Raw genomic sequence first — 23001 nt, forward strand, 5'->3', positions numbered from 1 at the left:
GAAGTAGGGAGGTGATGGTCCCCCTGTACTCAACACCTTGAGTATTGTGTCCAGTTCTGGGCACCTCAACACGAGACAGATATCGAGGTGCTGGAGCGAGGGCAGAGGAGGGCAACGAAGCTGGTGAAGGGCCTGGAGAATAAATCTCATGAGGAGCGATTGAAGGAGCTGGGACTGTTTAGTTTGAGGAAGAGGAGGCTGAGGGGAGACCTCATTTTGAAAGGACATTGTAGAGAGGTTGGGGCTGGTCTCTTCTCACCGGTAATTGGCGATAGAACAAGAGGGAATGGCTTTAAGCTGCAGCAGGGTAGGTTTAGACTGGACGTTAGGAAAAAATTCTTCCCAGAAAGAGTGGTCAGACACTGGAATAAGCTGCCCAGGGAGGTGGTGGAGTCTCCATCCCTGAATGTGTTCAGGAGTCGTTTAGATGTGGTGTTGGGGGATATGGTGTAGGGGAGAACTTTGTAGAGTGGGGTTGATGGTTGGACTCGATGATCCCAAGGGTTTTTTCCAACCTGAATGATTCTATGATTATTCCCTGGCTGTCTGTTCCTGAAAAAGCAGCTAAAGACAGACAGAGGGTCTGGTCTCTCTCTCATGTTCCCCTGCCTCCTGGAGCTGGTGGGCCACACTGCTGGGCAGGTGAGGATGCTTTGGTTGTGGCTCTAGAGATAAAGTGTCTGAGTTGGCTTCACTTACTGCAACACTTCAGGTGATAGCCAGGAGCGTGCAAAGAGCATCCAGAAACCACTGGTGTCCTTCTGTGTCTCCACACCCAGGCATTCAGCATCGTGTTTCAGAAAGCCATCGAGAGGGCAGCTCCAGAGGAGAGCCTGGCAGCGCGGGTGCTGAACCTCATCGACAGCATCACCTTCTCCGTCTTCCAGTACACAAGCCGGGGGCTGTTCGAGTGTGATAAATTGACCTACACTGCTCAGGTTACCTTCCAGGTAAACGTCACCATTTCATGCAATTTGTATGCGATGATTTATTTTACAGGCAAAGATATTGGCATGCAGAGAAAGCTCAAACTGGCACAGCTGTGGCCTTCAGCATCAGAGCAGCAAATACAAGGGCTGGGGAACTGATTTTCTTCTCTTCCTCTCTTGCTGATAACAGTCACAGATGCTGTGTTTGATTTGCATTATGCTGACAAATGGTTGTTTGAGAGAGTAATACCTGCTTGCAGGACCTGAAAAAAAAAAGGGCAAAGGAAGCTGGTCCTGAAGGGTTATTGGTTTTGTCCAAACGAACCGCGTGCTATATCGCTGCTGTCTTTGTCTAGTATGTTAGTGTAAATTTTGATCTACAATCTCAGCAAGGAGACCTTTGTATATCCCTATGCTGAAATCACAGTCAATCAATAAACAGTGCTTGGCATGATGTTGCAAAGTTGTTATTAAGCTTGTGCAGTGAATGACTGTGTAAATGCCCTGCCATGTAGAATGCAGACATGAACCAAGTTTGAACTGCTCAAAGTGTGCTCTAGTCAACCTTGATCCAGTGATTGCCACAATTTTTTATTAATTCTACATAAGAAAATACTATATGTAAAAAGGCAAGTTACTATATATATGTGTACACACACATATATACACACACACCTACCCTAGAGCAGGGCAGGTTTAGATGAGACATCAGGAAGAAGTTGTTTCCACTGAGGGTGGTGAGACACTGGCCCAGGTTGCCCAGAGAGGTGGTGGAGGCCCCGTCCCTGGAGACATTCAAGGCCAGGCTGGATGAGGCTCTGAGCAACCTGATCCAGTTGAAGATGTCCCTGCTGACTGCAGGGGGTTGGACTAGATGGCCTTGAGAGGTCCCTTCCAACCCAACACATTCTATGATTCTATGATATATATACGTATATTAAAAAATGGACTTAAACAATACATTTAGTTAATAAATTGTCTGTGTGTAAAAAGTCAGCTGGTATTTTGCAGCCTGAATTCTGACCTAGAGGGTACCTAAATTTTCTAGTATATGTCTCTAAATAATGTGTTTAAGTAGCACACATTGTGCTTGTAATGACATTAAGCATTAAAAATGGGTCACTTTAAGGAAAACCAGCACCCCCAATTTCAGTGTGTGGAGGTGGTTGGGTGATGAGGCACAGGATTCTCCTACAGGAAAAAGCAGTTGGCTCTGGAACTGAGCACCTCATTCCCGTCCCCGGGGGAAGAGATGCCAGGCACACTTCAGCTGCCATTGCCCAGCAGGCCATAATGAGATGCAGTCTAGGATCTGTGACAAGGAATTAACAAACCCGCCACTCCAGCACTGCTCTTTTTCCACCTGGAATTGAAGTTCAGGTTTTCGGAGTTTGTCTCTGAGATTTCAGAAGTCTGGCTGGGCACTTGGAGCAGTGGCTCCAGCTGGGCTCCTGAGCACCTACGGCTTTCCAGAGTTACCTGGAACGTTGCTCTGGCAGTCTTGCTCCATGTGTTCCTGAAAGCCAGCATAGGTGGTAAAAACATCAGTAGCAGCTGAATGGCCCAGGTGCTCTCCAGTGTTTGAGGCCTCAGGGACCTGCTTATTCTCTTGGTGTACTTACCGTGAGTTTTTTGTGGTTTGTTTTTTTTTTTTCATTTTGTTTTGGTTTGGTTTGTTTGTTTTAAACATTCTCCACTGACCTTCAAAATGGAGCAAGACAGTGAGAGATGGATAGGACCCTGGTAGCATGCCCTGGGGATGCATGCTCTGGCTCCTTTCCAGAAAGTTACCTCTTCTTTAGCTGCAGATGTGAAGCTCGGGGACCTGCGGCACATCCCTCAGCCTGGGGCTCTGCTGGCAGGGACTTCTCCTCAGGGTGCTATCCGTGAACCTGGATCACAGCCCTTGCTACATACTTTATCCCAACTTTGGTTCTCTTATGTTGGCAATCTCCATACTTGTTCCTGGTCCTTTTCTGGGGAGACCCAGAGCACCTCCATGGTATGTTTCATCACACCCCTCCAACATGTCACGCTCTGTACTTTTTAGCCACACTTTTGGCAGCTATGTGAGTTGAATAATTAATCTGCTAGAGTATGTTGCCGCTCTGTGTCCCGGTTGCTCAAGGATATCTTGTTTGGTTGAAATTACAGATACTTCTGATGAGTAAAGAAATCAACGCAGTAGAACTGGATTTCCTACTGAGATACCCAGCACAGACCAGCGTCACGAGCCCTGTGGACTTCCTGTCTGATCACTCCTGGGGAGGAATCAAGGTACTTGTTTCACCTGAGCGGTGTGAAATCAGCATCCCTTATCTCCTCTAAAGGCCTTTCAGCAGCCTTCAGGTTGGTCCTTATGGCCTTTGATGCACAAAGTACTGTCCATACATGAGAAATGGCACGAAAATGTCAGAGAAATGGAGTTCTTTAAGTAAAAGACCAACCTTGTGGGCTCCTTGTGACTGTACCTCTGATGATCTGTGTGGAGAAGGTGACATTTTCCCTCTGAGATTGAGGCGTCTCTCCCTGTAAGACAGAAATGAGAATTTCCTCTGGTTTTTGTGGTTATGGGTTCTAAGGGACGTGGAGATCTTCCCTGTGTTTGGGAGGAGGGGAGGGAGGAGGGAGCAGTGAGGACGGGGCCTCTGCCTCATTCTGTGCACGCACACGACCTAGCTCGTGTTGAAAATGTCACAATCACATTTTCAGCCATAAAATAAGCTTGGAACTTCTCGCTAAGACCAGCCCTGTTCATCCTCTAAAAGGCATATTTCCATAATAATGGAGGAATTAAAAAAAAAAAAATCTACACCCTTTATTTAATCATCTTTTGTTCCGTGGTGGCGTTTTGCTGTTCAGACAGCAGCAGTTTTATTTTTGTTTCTCCTTTGAAGACAAATTAAAGGGACATTTCAGGTCAACGCACATAATCAGGGGAACTCATCCATCAAGCCCATGAAATACATGCTTTGCAACAGCAGATTTTGTCTTTGAGCTCTGCAGTCTGTATAGATTGGAGATGTATGTACATATTATTGCTTGAAATCTCAGGCTTTCTCAACCCTGCTGGGTCCCTGCCTTTGTTCAGCGTGGGGATATACAGGGTGAAAGGTGCATTTCAGTTCCTCTGGAGTCCTTCTGGGTTGGCGTCCCACTGCTTGGGAGAGTTCTGCACCCCAAAGCTTCTTTCTGCTTCAGTCCTCTAAGTTTCCTCCGAAAACCTTTCAGAGGTTTTGGGCTCTGATTCTAATTTTGGAGATGCTTTTGTGCATCTTAGGAAACATATGACTCTTGTAGTGCCCAAGGATGCTTTCAGTGGTCCTGCCTGCAGGTGGCACGTTCTCCAAGCAGACACCTGAGTTTGCAGTGAGTTTTCTTTGCGAGATAATCCCCCCTGTCCTGGCCAGTTCCATTCAGTGTGGGGGAAATGGCCTTTCATGGTCCCCATGTGCTTCATCGTGATTGTTGCAACTGCCTCGCTACTGGGATGAAGTTGGTACGGTTGCCAGCTCAGGGTCATAAACACCAGAAGGTGCATCACCTCCCAGTTATTGATTCTTCAGACTTTATTCTTGCATCACTATTTGACCTGTGCAGGAGAACAGACATTTCCGTGTCAAAGTACTGTGTCAGAGCCTGCTATGAGACCAGCAGTAAAGAACTTCTACTCATCAGAGCTCAAACACTGTCAGCGGCATCATTGAACAAGATCTTCACCTTCACTGCTAACTATGTGCCCTGGCTTTGTCCCCACCAGCAGCCTGTGCTCCGTCATCCCTCCGCCATCCCAAACTGATGCAGGGCTGGGTATTTATCGTGTAGCCATTGTGTGCGTGGAGTAGCTGGAGACTTGTCCGGAGGTAGGCAGGAATTGAGAGCAGACTGTCTCCTGCGGTTCTTTGCAATCACTGATTCTCTTTGAGATGCGCCCTTCCCACCCAGCTTCCTCTCTCCCACTGAGTCCCTTGGGGTTTGTGGTTGAGATGGAAACTACGTGATGCCAAGAAGACGCTGCTCAGCGTCTACCCTTCTGCTGAGCTGTGAGATGGCAGGACGTGAGTGTGTCTGAATGTGCTGCGTGTGTCAGGTGTCTTCAGTCTCAGCGTGCATCCGCTGTCCCCATGAACTGCACGTCTCAAAGAGCTGCAGTCACTGGTCTGCACTGATCTGCCCTGATTTGATGTATTTCAGGATTTTCAGATAGTGAATTCTATATTATCAGATACTGAATGTTCTTCAGATTGTCTTTTGTGGTGATTGTAGTATTGATTTTACTATAAATAATATGGCTGGTGTCAACTTTATTAGTGTTTACATTCTATTAATGTGTGTTGGTTTATTAGCCTTTGCGTTTTTGGCAACTCCAGTTACTTGAGGCATGGTTTTAGTACAATCACATTTTGTCACAGACTGCTATAATTAGGTTAATTAGTCATGGCTTCTATACAGCTTATTAGCAGGCTAAAATCTCCTTTTCTTTCATCAGGAAGATTAAGTACTGTAATAAATTGTTTCTTCAACAAAGCTTGAGCAAAGTACGTTTCAGATTCATATTTCAAATTGGAAGTGGAATTTAGCATTCTGCTAATTTTTCACAGAAACGTGGAAAATGCTCCTGTACAAAGTCCTCCTCCTGCCAGGGGTTTCAGGCCAAGACAGTAATGCCAAAAGAAATCAATATTGATATTTGTGGCCCATTCTGTGCCTCCCATTTTGGGCACATTAACTTCAAGGGAAACCTCATTAAATGTTGAGGACTCTGGGCATGTAAATAGCCTTGCGTGCCTCGGCTTGTTATTTATTGTTGTTGTTTGATTAATAATATATATAGGCTAACAGTCCATTGCCGTGGTGCAGCTCATGATGCTGGGGTGTCTGACGCATGTTTATGATTTAGTTTTCCAGCTTCTTTCAGTAAAAAGTTCGGTACAAAGTTTCCCAGAGGTTTTTGCTGCAATGTGTGTGCCAGGGAAGCTCAATATTTACCAGTGAACGAAGAAAACCCCGTACCTGCCCAGAAGAGCACCGTTTGTGGGGAAGGGGTAATATCTTTTATGAGATCTGCTGATAGACTTGGAAAAAATAGCTAAGTTTTGGGCTTTTTAGTGCTTCTTCAAGTTTGAAACAGGAACTGGATTCAAACTAAGTACAGGTAAAGAAAAACTGCTCTGAGCTTAATTTGATTCTGTTCATCTTTCAGCCTATATGGGGGGAAAGCAGCACGAGTGGAGGCACGTTGGTGGAGCAAGGGGAGACATTAGCAAAGGACACGGTCATTAGCCCCAGTGCAAATGCTGCCTCCGGCTCATTGAAGGGTTAGTTAAGAGCAGGAAGGGGAGAAAATTGTGTCATTTAATGAAAGTGGTGCCTTTGCTGAGTCCCTGGCTCTGGTGTTCAATAGAGTTGGTCGTTTGGGTTCTAAGGCCCGTCTTTTGCAGGTACTTAATAGTGATCTCTTGAGAAGCCAAGAGTATTATTTTACTCTTGATGACGTTTTCTGTCTTTTTTTCAATTTCCTTTATTACAGTATGTTATACCTTCCTCACCGCTGTGTTGCCAGTACTTAGCTTCTAAGTTTTTATTTCGCTTGGTACTTCTGAAAAAGTTCTTTGCGTGCATGCAAGATTGTCCATTTCTCCTGGCTTGGCTGTTCGTTACCTTACCAACAAATGTGTGGAGACACCTTACACCACAAAGGTACAACGATGCTACTGCTTGAACTGCACAGGATGTCAGGGCGCTGCCATGTGCAAGTGACCACTTTGGTATTCTTGTTGCAGGATTGAATTAGCATGAAATCAGTGTAGAGGTTTTCCTCTGTAGGGTTTTCCCCCCATTTTTTTCTTTCCTTCACTGGAAGGTCTCCAGTGCCATAAGATGAAGGTGTTGATACCTGGATGGGAGATGAGTAATGTCTGAATTGAGTTGGGTTTTATGGTTTCTGGGTCTTCCAGATTATGTCTAGATCAACAATTGAAATGGGCCACACAGCACAGTGTGAAACCATACCGCGAAACCCTCCTCGCCTCCAAGACCAGAGAGACCTTGTATATTGTTGACTATGGACAGTCCCTGGAGTGTCCTACCCCCCGGGCTACGGCTGGCCGTTTTCTGAGAGCAAACAAGTTGGCCAAAATCAAACATGAGCCAGCAACATACTAGCAAGCTGTGTGCCTCATGGTGAGCTTGTGCCGGGACCTCTTCTGTAGCCACGGGTTCAGGAGCAGATCAGCAGGCCAGAAAAAAGTGTGTGTCTTCTCCTCACTGCACAGGTCTGCTGGGGTCTGAGGCAGGCAGATAGAAACTCCTTCTCCCCATAGTCTGAGACAGTCTTGCTCCAGAACAGCCTTACAGATGTGTGAGTGAGGTTTTAGTCCTGAGCTGATGCAGTCTGCCCATCAGTAGCTTATTAGCTTGGGCAGAGCCTCACAGGAGGCATAGTTACGCATCTTCTGGGCAGTGCCTGGTGCCAAAAGACCGTGCTCCTGTTTCTTAGGGGCTCAGCAGAGCAGTTTGTATTTGCCTAGAAAAGATCGTATGAATGTAGCAAGAGTCAAGCTGGGCTCTTCCGGAGCTTCACCACTGCTAATGAAGGTCATGCCCTTATGGGATTCGTTTTCACAGTTGCCTGTGTCAAAACCAGGCCTTTTTAGAAGGCGAGGTGGTTCTCGGGCCACTGAGACTAGCTGAAGGTTGGGCGAATGGATTTCCCTGTGACCCTGGTGATCTCTGCCATGAAATTCTCCCGTGCTCTGACTCCCTCCATGCCGTGCCCTTCCTGGGGGAGCCGTGTCCGTGGTGCCTCGTGGCCCTGTGCCTCCCGCGGAGCTGCGGTCCCCGATCAACCCTGCGTGGATCCAGCTGTCACCACGGCAGCCTGTTCCCACAGGCAGCTCTGGGTCTGCTTCGTGCAGATACGCGTTTTCTGAGCCTGATTTTCTTTGTGATATTTTCTGCAGTGCCTCTTCACTGCTGAATGCAGATGTGTCCCGTAGGATAAGTGAAGCTAGTTAATATACAGCACGAATACACCTGGACAGCTTGGTTTACTTCTTCATCCCAATCATTTCCCTCATCTTTTTCTGAAGAGGAAGAATTTTCATTATGTAGATATGAAAACGCTACTGAAAGGGCATTGTTTAATAAATGTGATGTTGAATAATGAGCTCTAAATACCGAATTCAGCTTTCGAGGAGGAGAACAGCAGTAGACAAAGTAGTATATTAACTCCATATTTATAATTTTGCAGAATGCAGATGATAAGATGGCGTGTGTGGCTTATGAGATAAAATACCAAATCATATATTTTACATTTAAAAAAAACTGGATTTTTTTTGACAAAAGAACAAAATCTCTCTTCCAACTTTCACTTTTTTGTACTCTTTAGACACTGAAATTTTTCATTCTTGTCAAAGATTCATTGTGACACAATCTGCTGCCTATATTGTGTTCTTTGTGCATAAGCGAGGTCCTTTGATCAGGCTGGTCAGATATGAAAGGCTTGCAGCTCACAGCTTTCCATGCACATTCAGAATTATTATTATGCCAGAAAATCATAGTCTTAATTAAATCTCTTCCATTAACTCCGTTCTTCAGATGTAGAGCCTTTTAGCGCATCTTTGATAGAAAACATTGATTATAACACTTCGATGTGCGTTTATCTGCTCTCATCTAGAAGTTTCCTAAGGACATTCATCTGCCCTCACCAACTATCAAGTGTCAGAGAAATGTTCCCAAGGTCTCACAGAAATACTGCTTGAGGACGTTTTACTGGGTTTTTTTCCCCCTTTTCTTTTTTAACCTGCTGGCTAACGATCTGATGTTTATCTGAAATACAGCAGAGATTTTGATCACATCAAATATTTAAAGACATACTTTGTTGGTTTGATTGCAGAGTGGAAATTGAATTTTTCTGGATGCCTCTACAGCAGCATCAGCCTGCGTCTTTCACTCTCAATCCACCCGTGACACAAAGCCTGTTGTCAGCTGGTCAGTTTGATGGTAAAAGTTCTTTCAGCCTCTGAATGGAAGGAAAGGGAGTAATTGCTTCATCGGAGATACCTTTTGGATATCAAATGTATCTTTTTTAGGCATTGTATATCTTTTGAAGTCCTATTGCTTTGCTTAAAAAATAGAAAAAAGAAAAAAACCCAATTGCAGTGGGCTCCTGAAAATATGTGAGTGGCCTGTGGTCCCAGGAGTGACCGCAGAGAGGTCTGATGGCTGAGCTCTGCTAGCAACCAAGGGCGTGCAAGCACTCATCCCATTGAGTGCATGATGTACTGTACCTAGACGTCTCAAATGCTTTTGGAAAGGCAATGAAGGCAGATGGCTTGGATTTGGCTCCTCTTTATTAGTTCTTCCTTTTAAGCCCAGATCTGCCATAAAGGACCTGTTGGAGCTCCTTGTTTGTGTAACACAGTAGAGCCCATCGGTGTTTCTTTTGCATGGCAGGGTTGGCTCACGTGAGCAGCTGTGAAGACTGCAGATTAAGTGCTTGGCTAAATTTTGACCGGGTACAATCTCTGGAGCCCTGATGGTAACACCAAGGCTTTAACTATGTTGAGGCACATGAGATGGCCTCAGTGGAGGCACTTGTGGCCTGTGTATCATCCCCACCGTGTGACCACAGGGCATCAAGGGACCACAATATCGCCAGTACCTGAACAGGAGCATCCTTGTGCAATGAACAGAATCTGACAGAGCCATGGGGACAAACTTTTCACTTCACTCAGAGTTGGCCAAGCCTCTGCTGGAGTCTGGTTTAATCTTTGAGCGTTGCATTTTAAGAAAGATGTGGACCTTCTGCAGACAGGGTAGAGGAGAACAGTGAGAAGCGTCAGACACCTGAAAACATGACTGTGGGAAGAGACTGAGGAGAGGGAGAGGGGGAAGGATTAGAGCCTTATAAGGGAGAAGGGGAAGGATTAGGGCCTCAAGATTGAGGGAACAGGAGGGTACGGTCCGCAAAAAGCGTCCTCCATCAGGGAAAGAGCAATTGTTTTTCTGTATCAGTAAAGGGTAAAGCAAGGTGCATCTCAAAGTACTGACAGAGAGATTAGAATCATAGAATCACAGAATGTGTTGGGTTGGAAGGGACCTCTCAAGGCCATCTGGTCCAACCCCCCTGCAGTCAGCAGGGACATCTTCAACTGGATCAGGTTGCTCAGAGCCTCATCCAGCCTGGCCTTGAAGGTCTCCAGGGATGGGGCCTCCACCACCTCTCTGGGCAACCTGGGCCACTGTCTCACCACCCTCGGTGGAAAGAACTTCTGCCTAATGTCTCATCTAAACCTGCCCTGCTCTACTTTAAACCATTGCCCCTCGTCCTGTCGCTACATGCCCTTGCAAACAGCCCCTCCCCAGCTTTCCTGTAGGCCCCCTTCAGGGACTGGAAGGGGCTCTAAGGTCTCCCTGGAGCCTTCTCTTCTCCAGGCTGAACCCCCCCCAGCTCTCTCAGCCTGTCCCCACAGCAGAGGGGCTCCAGCCCTTGGATCATCTTTGTGGCCTCCTCTGGCCCCGCTCCAACAGGTCCATGTCCTTCTTGTGCTGAGGGCTCCAGAGCTGGACACAGTGCTCCAGGTGGGGTCTCACCAGAGCAGAGCAGAGGGGGAGGATCCCCTCTCTGGATCTGCTGGCCACGCTTCTTCTGATGCAGCCCAGGACGCGATTGGCCTTCTGGGCTGCAAGTGCACATTGTTGGCTCATGTCCAGCTTTTCACCCACCAGGACCCCCAAGTCCTTTTCCGCAGGGCTGCTCTCTATCACCTCATCCCCCAGCCTGTAGTGATAACGAGGGTTGTCCCGACCCAAGTGTAGGACCTTGCAGTTGGCCTTGTTGAACTTCGTGAGGTTTGCTTGGGCCCACCTCTCCAGCTCGTTCAGGTTCCTCTGGATGACATCCCGTCCCTCTGGCACATCGACCGCACCACCCAGCTTGGTGTCATCAGCAAACTTGCTGAGGGTGCACTTAATCCCACTGTCTATGTCATTGATGAAGATGAGGAACAGCACCAGACATTGGGAAAATCTTTGTGACAGAGACTGGCATAGATTGCTTGCAGTTCCCGTTACTGAGGTTGCTCGAGCAGGTCGTGTGACACATGTATGAGGATTATGTCAGGGGCCTGAGGGCACCAAGGGACTCTGCAGCTTCTTTACTTCGGTTGCCTGTTCTCAAGGCCAGCTCTGCTGTGGTGCCACCAGAAAACCTTGGATCAGACTATTGCTGTGAAAAGAGCTGTGAGAATCCTCAGCAAGGGATGGGTCCATACATATGTCTATCTATATGTATATCAGGACACAGAACCATGGACTTTGAGAGCCTTCCAGCAGGTGACAGATGCTTTAGCTGAGCGCTTCCAGCCCATGAGACACATTTTTTCTTTAGGTTTTGCTGTGCATTCGCGCATGGTGATGGTCCATCTGTGGTTTATAACAGCTGAATCCAGGGAACTTTTCAGAAATGCACAAGATGCCACAGCTGTCACCAGAGACCCAGGGGCAGCTTCTGGTTCTGGCTGTGCATCTCTGATTTTCTGGAGAGCATCAAAGAGTGAAGAGGAAAGGTGGAGACTGTGGCTTGGCAGAACAGCCTGACTCTGTAAGGCCCATTCTCAAAACAACCTCAACAACCTTTGCAGAAAATTCAGGAAAAATGCCAATGTGAACCTATCTGTGAAACATCGCAAGCAAAATTGTGAAAATTTGGTGAGTGGTTATGAGCAATTAGAATACAAAGATTATAACTAAATCTCATTTCTGTTGCTGACCTTTCAAAGAATCACAGACTGGTGGGGATTGGAAGGGACCTCTGGAGACCATCTAGTCCAGCCCCCTGCCAGAGCAGGGTCACCCAGAGCAGGTGGCACAGGAACACCTCCAGGCAGGTTTGGGATGTCTCCAGAGACGGAGACTCCACCACCTCTCGGGGCAGCCTGTGCCAGGGCTCTGCCACCCTCACAGCAAAGAAGTTCCTCCTCATGTTTAGGAGGAACTCCCTATGGTCAAGTTTGTGCCCGTTACCCCTTGTCCTGTCCCTGGGCACCACTGAAAAGAGCCTGGCCCCATCCTCCTGACACCCCCCCTTTCAGTATTTATAGGTGTTGATAAGGTCCCCCCTCAGGCGTCTTTTTTCCAGCCTGAAGAGACCCAAATCCCTCAGCCTTTCTTCATCAGAGAGGTGTTCCAGTCCCCTCATCATCTTGGTAGCCCTTTGCTGTCCCCTCTCCAGCAGTTCCCTGTCCTTCTGGAACCGGGGAGCCCAGAACTGGACACAGCACTCCAGATGTGGCGTCCCCAGGGCAGAGCAGAGGGGGAGGATGACCTCCCTCCACCTGCTGGCCACACTCTTCTTGATGCCCCCCAGGATGCCATTGGCCTTCTTGGCCACGAGGGCCCATTGCTGGCTCATGGTCATCCTGTTGTCCACCAGGACTCCCAGGTCTCTTTCCACTGAGCTGCTTTCCAGCAGGTCACCCCCAACCTGTCCTGGTGCAGGGGGTTATTCCTCCCCAGGTGCAGCACCCTACACTTGCCCTTGTTAAACTTCATTAGGTTTCTCTCCACCCAACTCTCCAACCTGTCCAGGTCTCTCTGGATGGTGGCACAGCCTTGTGGTGTGTCTGCCACCCCCCCCAGCTTTGTGTCATCAGCAAACTTGCTGAGGGTGCACTATATCCCCTCGTCCAGGTCACTGATGAGTATATTGAACAGGACTGGACTGATCCAGTGGAGCTGTCTATAAGAATGTACTAGTAGGTAGGACTTGAGTGCTGAAACCATTGCTTCCTGATTCGTGGTACAGTTTCACTGGGAATTTTCCAAGAAAACGTAGTGAGACCCAACCCATCAACCCTCAGACCACTTCTGTCATACAGCCGCAAGGTGTCTGCATTTTGTGATGCTCTAGGAAGGATGCTGCAGATAAACAGAAGGATGTTTTTGTGTAGTGTCATGTCATGGCACTACATACTCTTTAACCCCAGTATAATGTAGATGTGGGCAAAACGCGAGGAGGGATTTGAATGAAGACAGGGGCATACAGTGCAGTGAGCTTGTCAGTCAGCTTTTATGAAAGAAATGAGGATTAAAATAACATCTTCGTGTTGAGAGGTGATTGAAGTTTGGCAAACTCATCATGTCTTTATTTTTACCTTCGGTAGAGATTTTTCTTATGAGCTGAATAATTCAGGTAGTGCAGCTAAACAGAAAATAACACCTTCAGTGAATGAATAATACAACCCAAAACCTAGTATGGGAAAGACGGCAAATATTCCATCATTTTCTACATTAATCCCTCCAGTTAACAGTAGTATTCAAATGGAGTAATTCATCTGCTTATACGTCTGTTTCCTGAATGATCCAATCTGTCAATTCAAGCCAGATGCAGGTTTTGCCATTCTTCCAGGAGCTGTCTTTCTCCAACTGTGGGGACGCTGGTTTTCCTAACGAGATTTGGGCCACCTGCAGAAAGTGAAGGAAAGAAATTATGAATATTTGCAGAAACCTATATAGGCAGAACTTGCAGTGCACATAGACACTGTGAGGCCTGTAGAAGGTGTTTTGAAAACGCGTGAGGTTGTTCCCGAGGACCAGGTGTTCGTACAGCTGCGCTGCTTTAACTCCATCGCAAGAGTTCACGCAGGAGCTGATTCACGCTCTACAGAGAGACAACTGGGACGCTGAGTGGTGGTGGGACTTTCCCACACCTCCCTGGGAACCCGCGTCCCTCAGGTTGGTGAAACCCAGCTCCAAAACGCGCAGCCAAGCCATGGCGACAGCAGCACAGCTCAAATGCTTTGAATTACTGGAATGTTTCCAGACCTTGGATCTAATCCCAGTGCCACTGTTGCAAACGTTCAGTTGAACATGGATAGCTTTGCTGCACGCCTCACCGGACGTCTGAAAACCATTCCCCTTCAACTGTCATTAGCGTTTTGGCTGCCCCATCCCTGGAGGGGTTCAAGGCCAGGTTGGACGGGGCTTGGAGCAACCTGGGCTGGTGGGAGGTGTCCCTGCCCAGGGCAGGGGGTGGCACTGGATGAGCTTTAAGGTCCCTTCTAACCCGAACCATTCTGTGATTCTATGATTAGCCTGCGGGCTTAGCTTGCTAAAAACGTGCCCATCGCTGCTGGGGACACCCCTGCCCACTGAAACCCTGACAGCTTCTGCTAACGACGTTGTCAGGTGGTGCCTCTCCAAAAGCAGAGTCCCAGGGTGGATCACACGACTGCCGAGCACCGTCAGCCTTTTTGGTGGAGCCTTAAAAACTGTATAACGCAATTCATAAAAGCACATCTCCTTAATTTTGTGAGTGAAATCATGACTAATTGTTAGGATTTAATCATCTCACAGATTATTTAAACTGTGAGAATATTAAATATCATTTCTTTCCACTGTTGTCAAGTTGTATAATTTTTATAGAGACAGTTGATGTTCAGTATGTTCCTTATAGACGTTTTTTTTTAAAAAGCAAGCTATACAAGGAGCTAAGACTGAAAGTATGAATCAGGTATAACCCGAAGACTCAAAAAGTAAGGGTAGCTTAAAAAAAAAACCTCACTTTTTTTTTTTTTATTATGACTTTATTATGTCTTTTTAGAAACCAGTCCCATGGCTGCTGGGGAACTTGGTAAATAGGTTTTTAGAAGCTCAGTCTGGCAACACTGGTTTTACTGGCACTGTATTATTTTCCACACTATTTTTGTCAGCGGAGCAGGGTAATGAGGAGCTGTTTTGACTTCCCTTGCCCCAGAGCTGTTCTCGAGTCAGCTTGCTCTGGGGCGGGGTATTTGAAATTATGGAAATAGTTTAAAATACAAAAAAAAAAAAAAAATCTGTTTTTTAAAGAATAATTTCGTTTATAGCTGAGGGGAAGAAAACATGGAGATAATATTATTTATAATTATTTTTTTTTAATTTTTTTAGATTTTATAAAAACTTATGAAGCAATGCCAAAACTTGGGGCCAGTTTTGCCTGGATGGTATCCTTCGAATAACCGCCTTTAGTGATAAAAGCACAAGTTTTCTCTAATAAATTTACAAAAGCCTCTCATAGCGTATCTGGCACTGGGAGGTAAATTGCACGCAGTAGCCATGACACCAGACCTTTGAAGTTGCTCTTCTCACTAAAGGCTCAGCCCGTCCTTCAGAGGCAGCCGGCAGCGGGGAGAGGCTGAGTGTGTCCTCTCCTGGTTGTGCCCATCTGCTGGGGCTTGTCCCTGTCCCCGAGACACGCGCCCCCTTCCCCGCCTGGCCCTTCGTTGGCTCCGGAGGGCCGCGTGTTGGGGACACCCTGTGAGCCCACCAGCGGGTGCTCGGCAGCGGCGATGAGGATTTCTTTCTCCGAGGCAGTGGCTGATACACGGCATGTTTCCTGCAGCTGTGGGGGGAGAGGGAATGCTTTGCCTTTGCGAATGTGTGAAATTCGCAGATCTGCTGACATACCGGCTTCCAGTTTCGAGCTGGTTCTGACTTGGACGAGAAGCTGTCAAAGAAAACCAAAGTGATAAAGCAAGTTGTCTGTGATTCAGTGAAAGGAAAATCATTTTCTCTGAGAAAACAATGATCCTCGCCTTGACATGGTGTGAAGAGACCTGTTTTGCTGGCAAAGTCTCATTTTGAGATATAAACTCAAGACCCTCCTGTTTCCAGCCCTCAGAGACGATTGTCGTGTGGGTTGCAGAGGCAGGAACTGGAATCCTCCAGCCCTTTTGATCATATTTTATTTTGATCAATGTTTTTTGTCTCTCTCAATTTCCATGACAACTCTAATTGACAAATGTATTCTTCATTACGTTGACAAAAATAGCCACGCTACCCAGGTTGATGTGTGGCACCCATCTGCTGTCCCTACGTACCATTCCTGCTTTTACTCCTGCTGCTTGGAAACAGTGATGTATTATCGTTGGTCTAAGTTTCTTGGAAAATTTCACAGCAGAGGTATTGAAAAGCAATTAATATTCACAGAAAGATTACTGATTGAGATAGCTTTCACTGCACCGGCTTTTAAATAGCAGCTTCTCTTATTAATACCATCACTCCTAATAAATGCAATTAAAATTGTTGACTAATGAAAATTTTAGTGTTAATTTATATAATACAGACTTTATACGTGCAATTAGAGCTTTCTTGATTCTGCAACATGTTGTTCAGGGAGAGAGAGACTATCATCTCTGGTTACGTGTCTGTCATTTAGTAAGAAGAAAGCAATTTTTCAGAGTCTCCCTTGTTAACAGCAACCAAGAGACTTCTCGAAGCAGCAGCAGCCAAAAAGTGGTATTTTAAGGAAGCCGCTTCAAAAGACAGCAGTGTTAAGGTGTTTTGTATAAGCACTTGCACTGATGAATCCGCTGCATTCAACATTTGCCATTGGATTGTGTTCAGCTGTGAGAGGTGCATCAAATACATGTCATTGCTGCAAGGAAGGAGGTTTTGGCCGATCAGAATATATGGCACCGGTCCTGAGATACGTGACGTTGGTCCTGAGAATTTCAGTTTCGCGTGTTCTGTGCTCTGGTTTCGAGTTTGCCACAGAAAGCGGGATACGGCACTGAATTTGGAGGAAGTTCCTCTGTCGCTGACATTTCTCCGTGTCAGTGCTAATCCACACGTGGGAACAACGTCTGTTGAATCACCGCTTTGCTCACGCTCTTCTTCACGGTGTTCTCAGGCTCCCCGGGAGGTTGGCCTGGAGACGGTCAGCGCTGAATCGAGTCAGTCCATGCTGCAGCTCTCCAGTGCTATTGCAAACACTCTGCTCTTACCCGTGCCTTTTGGGGAGGTAGCGAGGAAATTGTGACTCCGGGCACGGCTTGATGTGTTGCAGTAGCATTTACAGTAACATCGACAAGGACTTCTCTGCCTGTAGCTCTACTTCTGGCCATGGAGCACACGACCTGGGAGGAAGGGTGGAGGGATGTGTCCAGTTACGAGATGACAGAGCCAAACTCTCCTTGTTATTGGCAGTGAGTGTAATAAGGATCAACCACGACAAACTGCAGGTAGGGAGCTTCAGCTTGAGCATCTTCGTAAAAAAAAAATTATCATTTCCTTTGCCAGACGGATAGTGCAGCTCCACAAGAGAGGCTGAGAGTGCTTCATTCTAGAGCTCAGGGTTTTGGTAGACAAAGCCATGGCTGACCTGGTCCGGTGCAGGCCGTAGTCCCAGCCAGAGCACCAGGTTGGACTAGACACCTCCAGAGGTTTCTTCCAACCATTGCGTCTGTGATGCTGTGAGTCTCTATTCAACAAATGTCCCGAATCAGTGGCACCCACTAGGAAGAGCTTTATAACCTCATTCTCTCTGTCCTCTACAGGCGTTCCCGCTGCTAAAAAAGTGAACTCGTTTGTTATAAGAAGCCCCTTTTTCTGACTCCTTCCTTCCCTTTGTTCACTCTCTATGTTGAGGTACAGCTTCTACCTAAATTCAATTAGAAAGACCAAAGTTTTACACTGCTCTGGTCCCCTCCTTGGGAAGCCTTTCCCTAGGGAAAGTGTATCTCCTGCAGTTCTCAGAGCGGAGTGGCCCTCGGTGTCTTCTGCCTCATTTGCAACAGCACCATGTCCCAGGCAATCTCTCAGCACTTCTCTCGGGGCGTTTGCATGACTTTCAAAGCCCTTTGGCGAGCGCGTATTTTTTCAGTTGATCTGCGCAAGGTGTGACACCAGCACTTTTCAAGGAGCTTTCTCCGGTGCTTTCCATAGTGGGATGTGAGCTGGAGCTTTAATGGTGCGGAACACCTCTGCCCGTCAAGCAGCTTCTGCTTCCCTCCGAGTGTGTCCTTCTCTTTCTAGAGAAAATAGCTCATTCACTGTCTTTTATACTTCACTTGTGTTTTCCACTTCATGTTCAACTGCTTAGAGCTTCAGATTATGCAAAACGCTCCGAAGATGTTTGTTTCAGCGAGAATTTTGCTTGAAATCCAGAAGAACCTTACAAGCTGTGCCATGCATTTTGGCACCACTTGTAGGAAAGATAATTTGGAGTCTTTACTTCTCTGCATAACAGTTATACTTGCCACTTTCTAGCTACAAAATCTAGCTACATTTTGATTGCAATTATTTATTTACTGCTTTGCTCAGCTGTTCTCTGGGACATTCTTCAGCTACCTGTTTCTGCTACAGACTTGTAGCACCGAGACGTTAATCTTTGTGTGCGTTTGGCGAGTATAAATCTCAGTGATTTGATTTTTAGAACGGCGCAGTATGCTGTGCGTGCTTGTGCAAAGAAAGCACCCACCCGTTTACAGTCTGCACTGGGTTTTATTGGGATTTCTGGCTCCGTGGTCACCGCGACTGGAGTCTCAGCGTTGTGGTTTCACGGAGTGTGTGCACCAGACTGTGCAGGCAGAGAGGTGTGTGCGCGTGGGAACAGGGAGAGAAAAATAACTGCATGTGTATAAAGATGAAGGTAATAAATATTCCAACTGTGAAATCCCTTAAAAAAAACGAGTTTTGGTGAGCATGGCATGCCTGAGTCTCTGTTTAGCTTTGGATATGGAGCACCCTGGATAGAAAAGCACATTTTTCCATCGGTTGTTGTGATTTTTGCAGCACAGTTCTCTTTGTGTCTGTTGAAGCAGGAAGGAGACTGTTTGCAGACTTGCACCCCACGGGAATGCTAGCAGTGTGCGCTCCCGTCAGACATGGGCTCAAAATTTCCAGCTCCCATCCAAATCAGGCATTTCTGGGATAACTGACAGTAGCAAGTGCTTGTCACCTGAGAGATTTTAGTTCTGGTTTCAAAACAGGAGAGCAGATTTCTTCTTACTTTGGCTTATGGAGAACTGCACCGTGGATGATGCCAAATTCATAGAATCGTAGAACGTGTTGGGTTGGAAGGGACCTCTCAAGGCCATCTAGTCCAACCCCCTGCAGTCAGCAGGGACATCTTCAACTAGATCAGGTTGCTCAGAGCCTCATCCAGCCTGGCCTTGAAGGTCTCCAGGGATGGGGCCTCCACCACCTCTCTGAGCAACCTGGGCCAGTGTCTCACCACCCTCGGTGGAAAGAACTTCTGCCTAATGCCTGATCTAAACCTGCCCTGCTCTAGTTTAAACCATTGCCCCTCGTCCTGTTGCTACATGCCCTTGCAAACAGCCCCTCCCCAGCTTTCCTGTAGGCCCCCTTCAGGGACTGGAAGGGGCTCGAAGGTCTCCCCGGAGCCTTCTCTTCTCCACGCTGAACGCCCCCAGCTCTCTCAGCCTGTCCTCACAGCAGAGGGGCTCCAGCCCTTGGATCATCTTTGTGGCCTCCTCTGGCCCCGCTCCAACAGGTCCATGTCCTTCTTGTGCTGAGGGCTCCAGAGCTGGACACAGTGCTCCAGGTGGGGTCTCACCAGAGCAGAGTAGAGGGGGAGAATCCCCTCTCTGGATCTGCTGGCCACGCTTCTTCTGATGCAGCCCAGGATGCGATTGGCCTTCTGGGCTGCAAGTGCACATTGTTGGCTCATGTCCAGCTTTTCACCCACCAGAACCCCCAAGTCCTTTTCCGCAGGGCTGCTCTCTATCACATCAAATTCTTGCATCCTTTCCTCTTGTTCACTTCCAAACTCCCATGTCTCAGCAACTGCTGAGGAGAGGCCTGGGTGCCCTGTGCGGCTGCACTGTCTGGGGAAGGGATGTGGCTGAGAGCGTCAGGGAAGGCTGCGTTAAGTAAGTGCAGCGTGATTTTAGAGCTGATGTTCTGTGCGAGGCCTCGAGACATGTTTCAGTTCAGAAGACCTTCCACAAGTGAGAAACTGCCCTCAATCGTACTTTCCTGTGGCCTTGTAAATGGGCCGTGTTGATTCCTGTTCCTGTGACAACGTGCTGACAATGGGCTGGGGAAAAGGAGAATGGACAAAGTCTGATCCTGGCGGGTTTCTGGCGGTGGTTCCCAGGCTCCAGCTATGACCTTTCTGGTGGAGCAAAGCATGAGCAGTCAGTAATGTTTGAAAACCAGTTCAGAGGCATGTGGGATTGTTCTTCTGAAGACCTTCCTTGAATTTTTCCAGGCTCTCTCATCCATGGAGGAGTTCAGAAACCTGGATCGGGATATTGAGGGGTCTGCAAAACGGTGGAAGAAATTTGTTGAATCTGAGTGTCCTGAAAAGGAGAAGTTCCCCCAGGAGTGGAAGAACAAGTCAGCTCTGCAGCGCCTGTGCATAATGAGAGCCATCCGACCCGACCGCATGACCTACGCTCTCAGGTAGGGGCACTTCTTTGCCGTCTCTGGGATGCTCTTGCTTAGCAGGCAGCTTGGGGTCTGTGTTTTCTAGGGAAGAGGAGGAATTCAGGACCATGTTTCAATTTATTTGTTATGGAATGTGATTTCTGCAAAATGGTTTCCTATAAGGAGTCTGTTGAGGGAATCATCTGTGAACTCTGCAAGACAGTCGACACATTCCATTTAACTGGAATTTCTTGCTAAGGGAGATGTAAGCCCCGTATCGGCAGTAGTGCTGGAGCAGGAGAACTAGCACTGGGTGAGGAGCAGACGCACCAAGTCAGAAATGAGCAGCATCACACAGTGTTATACATCTGCGAGGCTCCTTCAATGATCAATACAACTTCTGGAGTTCAGTGAGGTCAATTTTAGTTACTAGGTCCTTTATGGTTGTTCCATAGGCACAAGAATAAAGTGTAGAAGTAGGAAAATGCAAAATTTATGTGATGCTAGTTCTGAAAGTTGTAGTTGTAAATTATGTAGTGAAGGTAACTAGGTGAGTCTAAACTTTATGAAGATATGCAAAAGCAATATGCTTGTTCCAGGAGAAACTAAAGGTCTTTCACTCCATTAGGACTTGTTTTTTTCCTTCTCTGTCCTAGTAGTCTTTAATTTGACATTTCTGCAGTGTCTCTCGTGCTACTGCCTCTCAAATAGTTTATATTGCTCCACCATCTGGCATGTGCGTGTATATGGGTGCATGTAGCAGATTGTATTACGCAGTGTATGAACTAGATTTCTGTTTGCGCTTTAAAATTCACAGAAAAATGCAGACAAGACTGAGTGAAGTCTCCCTATGGTCAATGTTACTATGTTTTATTAAAACAAATACTATAATTTATCATAATCATACCATTCTAAACCATCTTCTTTTTCATTTCTTACTCTTTTAAGGGCTGGATTCTCCACATGTTCTGTCAGCTGAAAAGATTGGTTTTCCTGTTGTTGCTTAGTTTGAGTAAGATAAGCTCTTGTCTTTCGGAACTTTTAAGTGCATGTTTCATTTAAGCTGGTTTAATCTGTTTCTTTCAATCACAATGACAGTACTCATATAGCTCAAAAATAAGTAGAACATAAAGTTTCAACACCTTTCGTATTTCTCTTTTATGCAAAGGTAAGGGAATCCAAGTTCAAAAGCTTGGCTGGAGATTTTTAGGATCTGGGCAAGTCAAGCTTTTCCATTTGCACAAGAGTATTGAAATGTCCTTTTGTTTCTTATCTAGAAGTAGGTTAGAATGTAAACGTGTGCAAACAGCAACATGTTCACAGAGAACAGTTCACAGCGCCTCCCCCAAGACTTTGGTTGTAGATGTTTGTGACTAAAATTCTTCTGGAAATGCAGCATAGTCAGAGACTATGCCCAGAAGGCTTAAGAAGAGCTTTTATTTAGGGAAATCTCATACCCCAAAAGCGAATGTGAAATTATTAGTGGTAGTAATGACAGTCATAATGTGTTTGACTTCTTGGTTCCTCCTCAGAGTATCATAGTCCTCAAACCTTTCTTCAGCCAGCAGTCTGGCTGAGGCAGATGCCGTTCCTGTAGAGAAATTTGCTGTTCCTAAGAGATCCACCTCTCTGGAAAAGACACGAGACTCTTCAGCTGTCCTTCTCATGTCAGTCAGTGAAGTCTAGTGCTCTGACGTAGGAAGGAAAAGCTGTCTTTGGACTGAGCTTAATGCAGTTAGCATTCCTGATCGCCGCCACACAGAAGGCTAATGGTCATCTGGAGTCTTGTTTTCCTAAGTACTGTCAAAGTTGTGTTGTGTCTGTGACCCTTCAAAAAGTGGGGGATCTTGTAGAGCACTGGGGAGCTGCATACTCCGACCATGAGGAGTTCAGCCTCAGGATCCCTCCTGTAGCCAGCGGGGTTTCCAGATCATGTGTGTGTGTTAATCAATGCATCCAGTTTCAGATACCTGTAATGGCGTTGGACCCTACCGGTTGTTTTGCAGTTCTCAACTTGCAGACCTCTTCCTTCTGTATAGCAGATAAATCTAACATTAAATACCTTGCTGCTGATCCATGGACATCACTACCAGTCCTACCCTTCCTGTCTCTCTGAGAGTCGTGACAAATACTGGACTGCATTTTAGGAGTCAAGGAGTAACTTGGTAGCCTAAACACAGGTGACTGGGGGTATTTTACATGCCCTAGAATCTCCCTACCTCATTTCCAGCTGCTGTTCATAAAGGTGCAAGACCCTTTATGTCCCATGTCATATGTGCCAGCTCCATGAAGATGGTCTAGGAACTTCTTTGGTATCCAAAATGATCCACCCCTGTACAGGCTTCTTGCATTTTCCTGTCCTGGAAGTTAGGTTTTTCAGCCACTCTTCATAGCAGATCCCTGGGGATATTTGTACAGGCTGTTTTATTCCCTAGGCCTAAGGAGCCATCAGGAGAAACCACTCTTACCCTGACTCACTCCTTAGAGCTTAGCTGGGGGCAGTGCTCTGTTGTCCATCACCAAGAACCGTAATTTCTTCAAGAGGGATTTTGCACTCTATTCATTCCACCTATTTCATTCTTCAGTCTTATTGAGGAACTTCAGGAGGGAGCTTCTTGCAACACCTCGTGCTCCCATGCTTCCACAGCCACGATGAGGTCAGATCGGTCCAGCAGCCGCTGGCAAGGTAGAACTTGCTCATGATGAAGTCCTTCCAAAAGCAGCGGTACTTCTGCCTTGAGAGATAGACCTCTGAAACGATGCGGAAGGACTAAGGGCTCTGGTAGCTGGCACTCCAGCCATGGTTATGACACTTATATGGACTCTTCAGATAAAGGATCTTAGTCAGCTGTGGCTTCATATAACCTAGAAAAGCTGTAAGCCAGTCATTTGTCTTGCAGGGTATTTTTGCTTT

The 23001-nt window shown here is 46.7% G+C and overlaps 1 protein-coding gene across 4 annotated transcripts in view; it reads left to right on the forward strand.

Annotated features, from left to right (window-relative positions):
- Positions 1-23001, forward strand: part of DNAH9 (dynein axonemal heavy chain 9) — a 226721-nt gene that overhangs the window by 151670 nt on the left and 52050 nt on the right. For all 4 annotated transcript variants that reach the window (XM_054221603.1, XM_054221601.1, XM_054221602.1 and 1 more), the window contains 3 exons: positions 780-950; positions 3084-3206; positions 19930-20123. In XM_054221603.1, coding sequence (XP_054077578.1) covers positions 780-950; positions 3084-3206; positions 19930-20123 — 488 coding nt within the window. The remainder of the gene's footprint in view (positions 1-779; positions 951-3083; positions 3207-19929; positions 20124-23001) is intronic.

Source organism: Rissa tridactyla, chromosome 15, assembly GCF_028500815.1.
Source record: "Rissa tridactyla isolate bRisTri1 chromosome 15, bRisTri1.patW.cur.20221130, whole genome shotgun sequence".
Classification (NCBI taxonomy): domain Eukaryota; kingdom Metazoa; phylum Chordata; class Aves; order Charadriiformes; family Laridae; genus Rissa; species Rissa tridactyla.